This window comes from Salvia miltiorrhiza, chromosome 4, assembly GCF_028751815.1.
Source record: "Salvia miltiorrhiza cultivar Shanhuang (shh) chromosome 4, IMPLAD_Smil_shh, whole genome shotgun sequence".
Classification (NCBI taxonomy): domain Eukaryota; kingdom Viridiplantae; phylum Streptophyta; class Magnoliopsida; order Lamiales; family Lamiaceae; genus Salvia; species Salvia miltiorrhiza.
The window spans coordinates 42,392,480-42,405,624 of record NC_080390.1 but is presented as its reverse complement, the minus strand read 5'-3'; the positions used below and the strand labels follow the sequence as shown (position 1 = coordinate 42,405,624).

The following is a 13,145-nucleotide window of genomic DNA, read 5'->3' as shown; positions in this document are numbered from 1 at the left end:
ATTTATTTATTATGACGCTTAATACTCATAATAATAATAATGTCTAATGTCAGTTTTCATTATCAAATAATTTAAATTTATCTAATAACTATAATTATCATTATACTTAATACAAAGTTGAAAATCTACATTTCAAATTCATGATTTTATTGAGTAATTGACGTGGATTATTTTATTTTATTATTAAAATATATTTTTCATTTATTTAATATCTTTTTATTATTTAAACATATCATTTAATTTCAATGTTCGTCGTGCATCACACGAATGGAAGTTCTAGTAATATATACATGACACTATAAGATTAAAAATGAAACTATAACATTTTAAAATGTTACAATGTTATTTATATAATTGAATAGTATCAATTATAGACAGTGTCATTTGTATAACCGAATAGTGTCATTTATATAGTTTGGGTCAAAATACGGATCAGAATCAGGGTCTGGGTGCGAACCAACCCGATTATATGGTACACTCGGTTGTTAGGTCCGGAGGGTCTCGAATAGGTGTATGGGAGGGGGGGAGGAATACACCTATGGGCTATTTTTCGATAAAAAGAAACTTTAAAAACAAACTAACTCAACCTGTTTACTGAAGGGAGTTTTGTCAAAACAGGGTTGACGACTGATACTGAATACTCTTCAGTAAAGAGTTATCAGTTAAGTCAAAAAGACTTTAACTGATACACATAAGGCTTCAGTCGAGTTTGAAAAACAGAGAGATGTTATGAATCTTGCTGACTATCAGAAGATAGATCAGTTAGACTGATAACACACGCAGCGAAAAACTTTTGTTTCGAAATAGCCTGTGATATTAATCACGTTGTCAACAGTTAAGTTTCTCTTTGCAATTAATCAGTTTTCAGTTTAGGAAGGTAAGAGCATAAGTAAGAAGGTAAGTACAAAAAACTGTAAATAACACAGAGATTTTTACGTGATTCGGAAAACACTTCCAACATCCACGGTCGGTTGATCAGACCAACAACTTCACTGGGCATGTGCTTACGGGTGTACAGAAAACTGATGTGTGTGCTTACGGGTGCACAACAAACCTGAACGTGCGCTTGCGAGTGCACAACAAACCGAGACGACAGAAGATCCTATCTTCAGTACCAACACACTGGGTTGGATTTTTCACTCCAAGCGCGCACTGGCGCACTGGGCACTAAGATCTCACGGAGACAGAACACTGGTCTGAACTCCTTTTCGACACTTCTTGACTGTATCCTTTGGCCACTAGCCTTGCTTTGTTTCTCACCACGTTTCCTTCTTCGTCCTTCTTGTTCTTGAAAATCCATTTCAAGCCAATAAATTTTGCATCGTCTGGGCGATCCACTAGTACCCAAACTGAATTCTTGTTGAATTCATTGAGCTCTTCTTGCATTGCGATAACCCATTGAGTGGTTTCAGCGCTTCTCCAATATCTTTGGGCTTTACTTTTGATGAGAAACAACTGAAATTTTTATCTTCGTTGATGCAGTTCTGATTGATGTAGTAGACGAGGTTGCACATTGATCTTCGAGTCTTCACACCGTCTAATGGTTCTCCAATGATGTTGTCTTTAGAGTGAAGTTCACACCATCTTCTATACTTCTTGATTTCCTCTGGTGAAGGTGGAGGTTCTTCAGTTAGGATAGGTCTCGGTCCTTTATTTGCTTCTTGATTAGGGGAGTGTTGAACTAGTGTTGCGGTAGGTTCAACTTGTTCTTCAGTTACAGTCTTTCCTGTTTCTCCAGTCGTTGGAGTTCCCTTTTGACTGATGCCTTCAGTAGCATCTTCAGTTGGACCTTCAGTTCTTTGACTGATCTTCTGATACTGAAGCTTTTCAGTATCTTCCTCTCTTCCTAGTCCCCACACCAACACTTCAGTAGGTTCGGTGCTTTTCATTTCAGTATTGGAAACCCCAATGTTCTCAGTATTTTATTCAGTTTTCGGTTTCCTGAAATCATCAATAGACTCATAAAAAATAACATGAGGTGTTTCTTCCACACAAAGAGTTTGAGAGTTAACCACTCGATAGGCTTTGCTGGATTGTTCAGTTCCAGAGTATCCAAGAAAGATTCTTGGATCAGCCTTGCTATCAAAGGTGTTTAACTTTTTTTTGTCATTGTTATGAATGAAACACCGAGAACTAAAAGCATGAAAGTATGAAATTGTTGGCTTCATATTTTTCCATAGCTCGTATAGAGTTTTTCCATGTCTTTGAGTGAGGAATGAGCGATCCTGAATATAGCAAGCGTTGTTGACTGCTTTAGCCCAAAACTTCAGTGGTAGTTTTGATTCAGCTAGCATCGTCATTGCTGCTTCCTTCAAAGACCTATTGATTCTTTCTGCTACTCTATTTTGCTGTAGAGTTCTTGCTGCAGAGGTTTGATGACTGATTTCTCGCTCTTCGCAGTAGTTCCGAATGACTGAATTGAGGAATTCAGTCCCTCTATCTGATCTGATACTGATGATGTTGACTTCCTTTTCAACGCATAGTTTTTTCATCAGTTTTGGTAGTTCCAGTAGTGTCTCACCTTTCCTGTATAGAAAGACAACCCAAGTGTATCGAGAATAATCATCTACAACAACTAAGGTATACTTTCTACCGTTATAGCTTCTGGGAGACACTGGACCAAAAAGATCCATGTGAAGCAGTTGAAGAATCCTTTCAGAGGAGTGGCCTGTTTTTTACTTGAATGAAGTCCTTGTTTGCTTTCCTCTTTGACATGCTTCACATTCTTGCTTCTTCTGGAAAACAATAGAAGGTAAACCTTCTACCAGTTGATGTTTAGCAAGTTTGTTGATCATCTTGAAATTGAGGTGGTTGAGCCTTCTGTACTATAGTCAGTTGAGCTCTGAGTTGCTTTTGCTGATGAGGCATGTTTTAGGTGGGTTATCTTCCCATGATACGACGTAGAGACTTCCTTACCTGATTCCTCTTAGCACCACCTTCTTCTGGTTGTTTCTCATAGTGAATTCATCCTTCTTGATCTTCACTGCGAATCCGCTGTCACAAAATTGACTTACAGACAACAAATTATGTTTTAGTCCAGAAACATAGCTAACATTACTGATACTGGCGTTACCCATGTTGAGCACGCCATAACCTTTTCTTTCTTCTATTGAGTTGTCTCCGAATCAACTTTTGATCCAGTTTTCTCAACATATTGAGTTAGATATTCTTTGTAGCTAGTCATGTGCTTCGAGCAACCGCTGTCCAGGTACCATGTTTTGATTGGACTTTTGTTCTCTCTCTTTTCCTTTGTAGCGCTTTTGTGGAACTTCTTGTACTTGCGTAACTTGGATTTTATCTTGTTGAACCTCTCAGTCAACAGAGCATACTGACTGTAGAAGTCTTCTGGCTTTAGTTCAGTCGGTTCCTTCGATTGCTTCTTGCTTTCCTTCGCTGATGCTTTCAGCGCTACTCCTTTTGATGCTAATGGAGCATCCTCGTCTGATCCTCCAGCTTTCTTTATTTCTCGATTTCTCTGGATGTCGAATTCATTTGCCACGAGATTCAAGAAAAACTTGTTTGTTGGGAGCTGGTTGAATCTGGGTTTGTTCTGATGAGCAACATCATAGATTTGCCAATCTCCTCGCAGGAAGTGCTCATAGAATTTTTAGGTTGATCTCTCGTTGAGTGTATTTGTCCTTCGAGATGGATTGCACTTCATTCAGAATCAGGTTGAATCTGAGTTCCATTTCTTCAACTGATTCGTTTTTAGCATGATGAAGGAGTCTAACTTTTGACAAGCTATGGCCAGCTTGTTCTCCTTAATTTTCTCTGATCCGATGCACATTCCTTCAAGAATGTCCCACATCTCGTTTGTTGTCTTGCACTTGATGATTTCGGTGACGTGCTTGTCTAGGACTATTCCGAAGATGATGCTTTTGGCAAGATTATCGAGCTCATCTTGCTTTCTTTCTTCTGTGGTAAAATCGGCCTTTGACTTGATTTGAATTTCATCAAATGGATCTCTTGTCATGTCCATTGGAATCCTCTTGACCACTTCGGTGATGACTTCCCACATCCTACAGTGTTGGGCAGTGAGGAAGCTCTCCAGTCAAAACTTTCATATGTCGTATTTTTCAATACTAAATATCGGGAGTGATGAGGCTCTGCTTTAGTTAGTTTCCATTGTACAAGAAAAGAAATAAAACAGATAAGGAACACAGTTAGCACTTACAAAGAGATTTTGAGACCTTCTATTGAACAAGATCTAGTTCAGTAGAACCGGGTCAAAGCAAATCGTTCTTGCGAACAACCTGCTCTGATACCAATTGTTAGGTCCCGGAAGGTCTGGAATAGGTGTATGGTGGGGAGGGGAATACACCCATAGGCTATTTTTATAAAAAACAAACCAACACAACCTTTTAACAGTGAAAGAGTTAATGAAAACTTTGGTTGATGACTGATACTGAATCTCTATTTAGTAAAGAGATATCAGTTAAGTCCAAGACTTTAACTGATATGCGTTAGGCTTCAATCAGGTTTGTAAAATAGAGGAGTGTTATGAATCTTACTGACTATCCGAAGATTTATCAGTTAGACTAATAACACTGGCAGTGGAAAACTTTTCTTTTGAAATAGCCTTTGTGATTAAACACGTTGTCAAGATTTAGTTTCATTTTGCAGTTAATCAGTTTCAGTTAACAAATAGTTTGCCCACAGATAAGAAAGTAAAGACTAAAAGCGATAAACGACAAAGGGATTTTTACGTGGTTCGAAATCCAATTCCTACATCCACGGTCAGTTGATCACACTGACAAACACTCTGGGCTTGTGCTTACGGGTGCACAACAAACCTTAACAACTGAAAAATCTAATCTTCAGTACTAACACACTGGGTTGGATTTCTAGGTCACTCTTAGCTTCGCTGAGACAAAACTATGTCTACCCTGCGACTGCTAAGATCTCTTGGAGTCAGAACACTGGTCTGAACTCCTCTCGGCTCAAACACTCTTTTCGGTCAGTTGAAAGGAGGCTCGAAAACTTGCCAACTAGATCACAGAGAACAGGTTCTCTGTAATCAGTAACTTAGGCTTTGGATATACAATATTTGCCTAAGGTTCTAAGAGAATGTATGTAATCAGTAGTATACTTATTTTGGCTTTAGGATTCTCTTCTTCGATTCAAACTTTTTAAGGCTTTGATTTGCTGAATTGCAATTTCGGCAGCGTTTCAGCTTGTGTATTTGAATCGGTGAAGATTGAAGTGTTCCTCGAGCTCCATTTATAGGAGAGGTCTTGAATAGATCCGTTGGCGAAGATGGTCTTCAAGAATTCATCCGTTGGAGAGAAATTCGGACTTTGCTGAGGCTTCAATCTTCGAGGTTCCTTGTTTGGTGAGAAACGACTACTCGGGTACAGGAGGTAAGACGTCTCTGAAAAGGTAATCACCAAAAAGAAATGCTCTGCAGAGAAAGGACGATCCTTGAAATCTCTACATTTAATGCAGTTGTACTTGGGAGTGCGTGGCTTCCTTTTAACTTTGGAGGTTCAGTCTGAGGAAGAAAGTTAACTGATACTTGACTGTAGTATCAGTCCGTTAAATCCATGTGGCCTGCATTAATGAATCAGTCGTAACTGATCCTTTAGTTGAGAAACTCGATAAGTCAAACATCAGTGTTTGACTCTGCCTTTAAACGCAACTTCAGTCGAGCTCTTCAGTCTTTAGTCCTTCGGTCTTCAGTCTCCAGTCTTCAGAATATTAGCTAAACTAGAAAATAAACTCCAACACTTGAGTTTGAAAAGTTCTAGTCTATTACAAAGAAAACTTAAGGATTTTGGTATCATCAAAACTAGGGTAAAGAATATTTCACTAAGTTCCCAACGTTATGCTTACATCCCGCTGAAGTTGATTTCACCTCAGAAAGGTAGATAGATGGTTAGAGAGGTACTGGATACCAAATCGTAACAGCCAAATCTTCGCAAACTAGTATACAAAATAACGAATTCCACTTATTTAATCCAACAGCCAAATCGCAACTCAAAGAGAGGTGCTGGGTAATAAACCCATCGGGATAACATTATTGATGCCTTCTGCCTCTCATTTTCTGGCAATCCTCAGCGAGGACAGATCTTTGAGGGGTAAGAGGGAGACATGGGAGGTTGAAGGGTGAGAAGGCGGCGGCGATCGGCGGTAATGGTGGCGGAAGGGGCGGTGGTAGGCAATGGCGGCGGGTGGGGGAGGAAAAATTAGGGGTTTGGGAGTGGGGAGGTTGGGAAAGATGATGATGTGTACCTTTTATATTAATTTTTTTTTCACATGTCACAAATGTGCCACCTTGTCAATTCTGGCACCGACGTAAGAAAAAATCGGTCACTGGACCAATTTGAGACAAAAACGAAAGGTTATGTATTTAAAAGTAGACCTTTTAAATTAGGAGCAAAAACCAATTCCGGAAAAATATTTTGGATTTACAGGCAATTACCCCAAAAATAAATCTAGCCTCAAAGTTTTAAAATTCACTAATTAAATGTATAATAATTTATTCACAAACTTAGAAACATACTTAAACAACTAAACACTAGTCCTTAAATTCCATGTAAAAAAGAAACGTCTCACTTATGTAAAAAAAATGATTTAATATTTGTGAACTTTCAAAAATAGCAAAAAAAGACTATTTTTCATGGACAAATGAAGCATCATTTTGCCCTTATATCATACTTGTATATTTTGTCTTCAATCTTTCTCTAACCCATGTCAATATATTATTTCCGTAAATTGGAACCATGCATTTATCAATAATACTATACTTTTTTTCTTTGAAACGAAAGACGATCATTTATTCATGCATAATCAGAAGTGGTAACAGATACAAGCCAATCAGGAAAAGCAGAAGTCCAACACATCGGCCGATCTAAGGTACGACTAAATTGAGCTAGACAATGAGCAGCTTGATCAGCCGATCTATAAGCATGAAACACACCCACGGGAAACAATCTCGTGCACTCTCAATGATTTCCTTCACGTCATTCGGAAGCAAGACATCAGCCTCTTCCTTGTTCGCCATAACCCGGGCCGCAAGCATGGAATCAGTGTAGATCGCCGCTGACCATAACTGGTGCTCCATACAAACCACAATACCATGCACCACTGCCATCACCTTGGCGAGCATAACGTTGGAAGAGGGTGGCAGAGGCTTCGCTACAGCAGCTTTCGTGCAACCACTATCGTCGCTTATTATAACCTCCACTCCAAAAACATTCACCGTCATGTCAAAAAGGGCATCAACATTGACTTTGTAGTGTCCTCTTCTCGAGGTAGTCCACCGTTTCTCTTCCAGTTTAATCCCCATAAATGCCTCCGACAGAAAAGTTGGCTTAGCAGCCTGATACAACTGCCAGAAAGCCTCGCAATCCATCTCAGTGAGAGCAATGGCTCCTTCATTATCCTCATGGGCCAACTTGCAATTAAAACTCTAGATTTTCCACAACATAACCACCCATACCTCATAGCCATCGGCCGAAAACTCCTTCTGAAGAGCAGCAACAATGTCCCACAACGGCAACCCCGACGCTTGTGAAATGAAGAAGCCAAAGCGCGAATCAGCCCATGTCCGCTTGATAATAGGGCAAAACAGGAGGCTGTGCTTAATACTATAGGGTGATTCTATTTACAGCCCCCATTTTACTCTTTGTAGCCACTTATTTAATAAAATATTAAAATTATTAATATACGTACTATCTTACCCCTGAAGTCCTCTGTTTAATTTACACGGATGAAGCCATAAACAAACATTGGATCTAATTATAAATCCTTCAATTAGGTGTCTGACTTTTTAAATTGATAATAACTTGTCGTCGAGAATTTCTAAATTTTGTGCTTCAGATTCAGTTTTGAAGACGCCGCCAACAGCACTTAGCCTCGCACCCTAACCGGGGCCAACTCCGGCGATCCACGGCGGAGCTCTACCACGAGATTCTTTAATCGCCTAACAAATTTATATATATGCGTGTCATCTCTGGATCCACGGCGGGTCATCTCTGGATCCACGGTAGAGAACGGGGTTTGTCGTCGGTGCAGGAAATGAAGCTATGGCTACAGTTGAAAATTTCCTAGACAACAATTTGATAATGAGGAATTGGCCGTCAATCGTTGCCCATTTGCCTGTTTTGAATATTTCTGATTGCAATTTGACCTGCTGAAAAAAGGATAATGTACTCATCTTTTCCAAAATGTCTCTGACTCTCTATGCTTTCATTCCGACATCATATAAAGAGTCAGACTCCTAATTGAAGGCTTCAAGCCTTGAAAATTCTATAATTAAAGGAAGAATTTATAATTAAATCCTAGCAGCATATTCTCTCTTCAAAGTTTCAAGGCTACAAAGTTTCAAGGCTACGGATGAAGTTATGTAAATTAAACTGAGGTTATAGGGGTAAAACAGTAAATATAATAATAATTTTAGATATTTTATTAAATAAGTGGCTACAAAGAGTAAAATGGGAGCTATGAATAGAATCACCCAATATTATACTTAAATTGTAGTTCAATATTTTCTCAAAAGAAAAAAATTATAGTACAATACAATACTTGCCCTGAATTTATAATCCTAAAATACCAAATACAAACACATCGTTTTATTAATCAATACATTTTGACCTTATATAAGGTGCAAAAGTTAGTGTGATTTCAATATCAATTTTCATAAATAAAAATTTACATAATAATTAGTAAATACTAACTCTGTGAGATAAGGATTGAACACACATTTTTCTTAAATATTTTTTAAAAAAAAATTCGCATCAACTTTTTAATTAAACTTTTATTTAAAAAGGCGAAAAAATTAAAATGACGAGTAACACTTATAGATAAAAAAATCAGAACACATTCCAAAAATATCTAAAATAATCTTATTGTCAAATTTAGAAGCAATGTATTCGAATTTTGACAATCAAGCCATGAGAAATTGTAGTTATGTTAATCAGACCAACACACACAAATTTAGGATCAATCCTATTAAGTCCGATCTGTTTTGGGTTTGAATCAATCAATTTTATTTTATTTTTTTAAAATTCGAACTAAAAATTTTAGTTCTAACACGAATCTTTAAAGAGGTGGTCTCATGTACACCTTGGTGTACCGTACACCCAGATTGTACTCGATCCTGACCCATTTTTTCTTCAAAAGACACTAACACTAACACGATCTTGGAATGACACTAACACTATTTTATTTTACAAATGACACTAATTCGAAAATGATACTAACACTATATTGAAATGACACTAACACTTGATATTCGGATAGGATAGTCTAGTTAGGTTAGGATCCGGATCGGGTACGATCGGAATGTACCGTACATCCGGATGTACATGAAATTTTGTGATGTTTAAATCTATTAGAATTAGTAATTTGGAGTTGGATTTCAACGACCACTCTCCCTCACCCAATGATCTCAAAGTCTTTCGAGTAAAACGGTGGTACATGAAAATACAATTTACACGTATACGCGTATACATAATTTTTTTCCTCGAACTACTCTTTTCATACATCAATTTCTTAAGAAGGAGGCAAGGCAACCAATCAGTGACAAAAAGCAAAATTGAAACAAATGACAACATAAGCGATTAAAATAGAAATTGATGGATGACGTGGACACCTAGAAAAATGTTAATCGCATCCAACGGCCAAGATTCACTCCAACCATCTCTTTATCTCTCCCCCGAAAACTCCCAACACGCACGCACAAAATTCAGATCGAAATTTGATGTTGGGGAAGCGTAGCCGCCCTACTTTCACCAGAACGGCCAGCATGTCACGAGTCACCATCGACGTCGCCAATACGGAGGCGGCGCCGCCTCCTCCCTCAGCCACGATCGGCGGCGATTGCTATCACATGCTGTCACCGCGATACGTCAGGAAGACTTATTCCGGCGCTTTCCACGTCGACACGGCCGATTTTCTCAGGAGCTGCGGCCTCTGCAACCGCAGTTTGGCGCCTGGTCATGACATCTATATGTATAGGTAACTCTTCTCTCTCCTTTCTCCTACTCCACCACCACCACTCCACCGCCGCCGCCGTCAAACACCACCATAATAGACGTGTGACGGAAACAGCGGAAAGTGCTCTACTGTGTTGATGAAATAAAATCAAATATATATGTATTTTTTTTTCTTTTTCAAATTTTAGATGTGGTTTAAATTGAAGCATGTGTAATTAATAGATTCGTTTTCACGAATAAAAACTGAAACATTAGTGGCACGATTCCGTAGTATTTTGGAAGCAAAGTATATTAGATTAATTTATAATTTGTGGTTGTAGATTTATATAACAAAAATAATTGATATAGTTTTTACAAAAAAGAAAAACTTTTTACTCCTGATATTACTTATTTTCTGATTTTATTACTCCATTTTAATGGTATGTTAATAGTCAAATTAGTGAATTCCTTTTTATCTTATTTTCTAATCTATAGTAATTTTTATTTATATAAATTTTCTTGTGATTGTTATTTGTTTATATGTTGTTTATAAATACATTGGAACATTTTCTGATGCATTCTTAAATTAATCTTCAATTTATATGATGAATTCTCTTAATTATGTAAATACAACCATTTGTCATATTAAAAAAAATTATAAACACAATAAAAGTTATAACTGTATTACGAATATTTAAATAAAATTGCATAATCACTTAATTTAAGTACATATTTGAATATTAAGTATAGTTATTTTATTTCAATTATCGGAACAATGATATTTAAAACTAAAAGTGAGTAAGTAAAATATTTAAATATGTACATATTCAGTATATATACAATTCAAGTAATTAGCCTTTTGAATTGAGCATCGAGGATAATATTCGACAAATACATTTTGACTAGATAAATGAATAATTACTTAAGATTCTAATTTCTATATTCACTTAATTTTAATATATATATATATATATATATATATATATAGGGAAGGGCTAAAATAAGAGCATTTCTTAAGATATAAAATAAGAATTATTTTCAGCCCTTAGATCATCAAGATAAGGTTGATTCGTAATCCTGTTAGATTGATTTATGGTCCTGAGTTCGAATCCCAAAGGTAGCAAAAAATTATTGTTCACAATTCATACATTTATACAGCGAACTCATACGTGTTTTACATAAAATTTATACATTAAAAATTGCTCTTATTTCTTATTTTAAGGTAGCCCACCCCTATATATATATATATATATATATATATAATATAATATAAGGGTGAGTTAAAATAAAAATACATTTTAGAATATAAAATACGAACCATTTACAATCCTTAGATTATCAAGATTTACGGTTTAGTCATCACCTTATTGGATGAATTCATGGTCCCGAGTTCGAATCCCATAGGTAGCAAAAAATTTATTTTTCGCACATTGAATTCATATGTGTTCTACATAAAATTCATACATTTTAACTAGTTTGTATTTTATATGTTAAAAAATATTTATACCCTAACCCCCTCCATATACACATACATACACATATACAATATTATCATATTTTGTCATTCGGATATTTTAAATAACTTAATGTCATATATTTAATTTTGTGATTGATAATATTTTTAACATGTTTTTACTTATATATTGTACACATTATATATATTTTTTTATTTTAATCTCATAACATAAATAAATGATTACTTACACTTTTAATAGTATATAATTATTATGTAAATATAGATTTACACAATATTTACAATAAAATATATAGTACATTTTTATTATAAAACAATGATAATATTATAATAAATATACATTTGTGTTTTCTCATTTATATATAAAATATATATATAAATGTGCATATATATTTTTATAATTCTATTTTTTATTATTAAAATAATTAATACCTTAAATTAAATTTAGATTTAACTTCAATTTAGATCTCACTATAATAAATACAATACATATATATATATATATACATATATATATATTCATCAATTTCATATTACATTCAATTTATTTTAATGTACTACTTATAAAATAATAAAATTATTCTATATTTAAAATTGAATATAAAATTAAAATTAACATTAATAATTAAATAAAAAAGAAAAAATGGTAAAAAAATCACAATACACATAGTAATAATCATAGATAATGGATACGTTGTGTTTTCTTGAGGAATGTTGGATAATATTGAGTTGTGAACTCTGAGGTAGCAAAATAATATGTCCAAGCTGGTCTTCATTTTTACTGTTTTTCACTATATGATTTTAAAAAAAAAATAACCAACACAATATCAATCTTTAATTAGAAACGGTCTCATAAAACTATTTTATTTGTCGCGTTATGAGGCAGATATCTTTTTGGTTGTTGATCTTGAGTATTTACTCAAATAGGAGCTAGTATGATAAACATGAAAAAACAAAACAGTAGCATCCCCTGTTTCACATGCATCAATTATTGCTTCAATAGCTTATTTAATGTGGTTGCTTCTCTAATTATTGATCTATTTTATTTGATCCATGATTATAGGGGTGACACAGCATTTTGTAGCATGGAATGTAGAGAACAGCAAATGAAGCAAGACGAAAGGAAAGAGAGGCGTGCCGCCGCCCAGAGTGGAGAAAGCCACCACCCGGAGGTGGCCGCCACCGCCCCAGAAGTGGAGACTGTGGCGGCGGCCTGAAAAAATATAAGTATCTATCTAACATATGTGGTTTTTGTGTTTAGATGTATATTATGCATGGATGAAATATTAGCTCTCTTTCTAGTCGTATTAATGTTCCGTTATATATATGTATTTATAATTAGACATGTATGCAGAAAAGTCTAAGGATGTTGGTAGAGAGGCAATTAATGATGCAATTGGACTAAACACTAATCTAATTATATTTTGGCTGATGCTTTGTGTTTGGAGCATGAATGAGATTAATCTGCAGACTTGGAGATGTTTGTAAATACTTCTGAACTATCGTATCGATAAGATGTTTCATCTCGTTTATCTTTTTAGTATACATGGTGTGTGACAATGTCGTCGTTGAAATTCGAATGATTGAAATCCATTGGTATATTCTTGTGCTTCCTTATTGCACATCAAACAAGCACAACAGGACGTCAAGATTTAATTGAGATCAAATTGAATAGGATTATTGGCGCCTAAATACACCAATTTTGGAGGTAGTTTGATTTTGCACATGAGTTTTAAAAGGTGTAAAAAAATACA

At 35.5% G+C, this 13,145-nt stretch overlaps 1 protein-coding gene across 1 annotated transcript; it reads left to right on the top strand.

Annotated features, from left to right (window-relative positions):
• The first annotated feature begins 9,450 nt into the window (after positions 1 to 9,450).
• Positions 9,451 to 12,823, top strand: LOC131021804 (FCS-Like Zinc finger 7). Its single transcript, XM_057951093.1, has 2 exons — positions 9,451 to 9,960; positions 12,455 to 12,823. Exons 1-2 carry the CDS (start codon positions 9,704 to 9,706, stop codon positions 12,606 to 12,608), a joined length of 411 nt encoding a protein of 136 aa, XP_057807076.1. The 5' UTR covers positions 9,451 to 9,703; the 3' UTR covers positions 12,609 to 12,823.
• Positions 12,824 to 13,145: the final 322 nt, after the last annotated feature.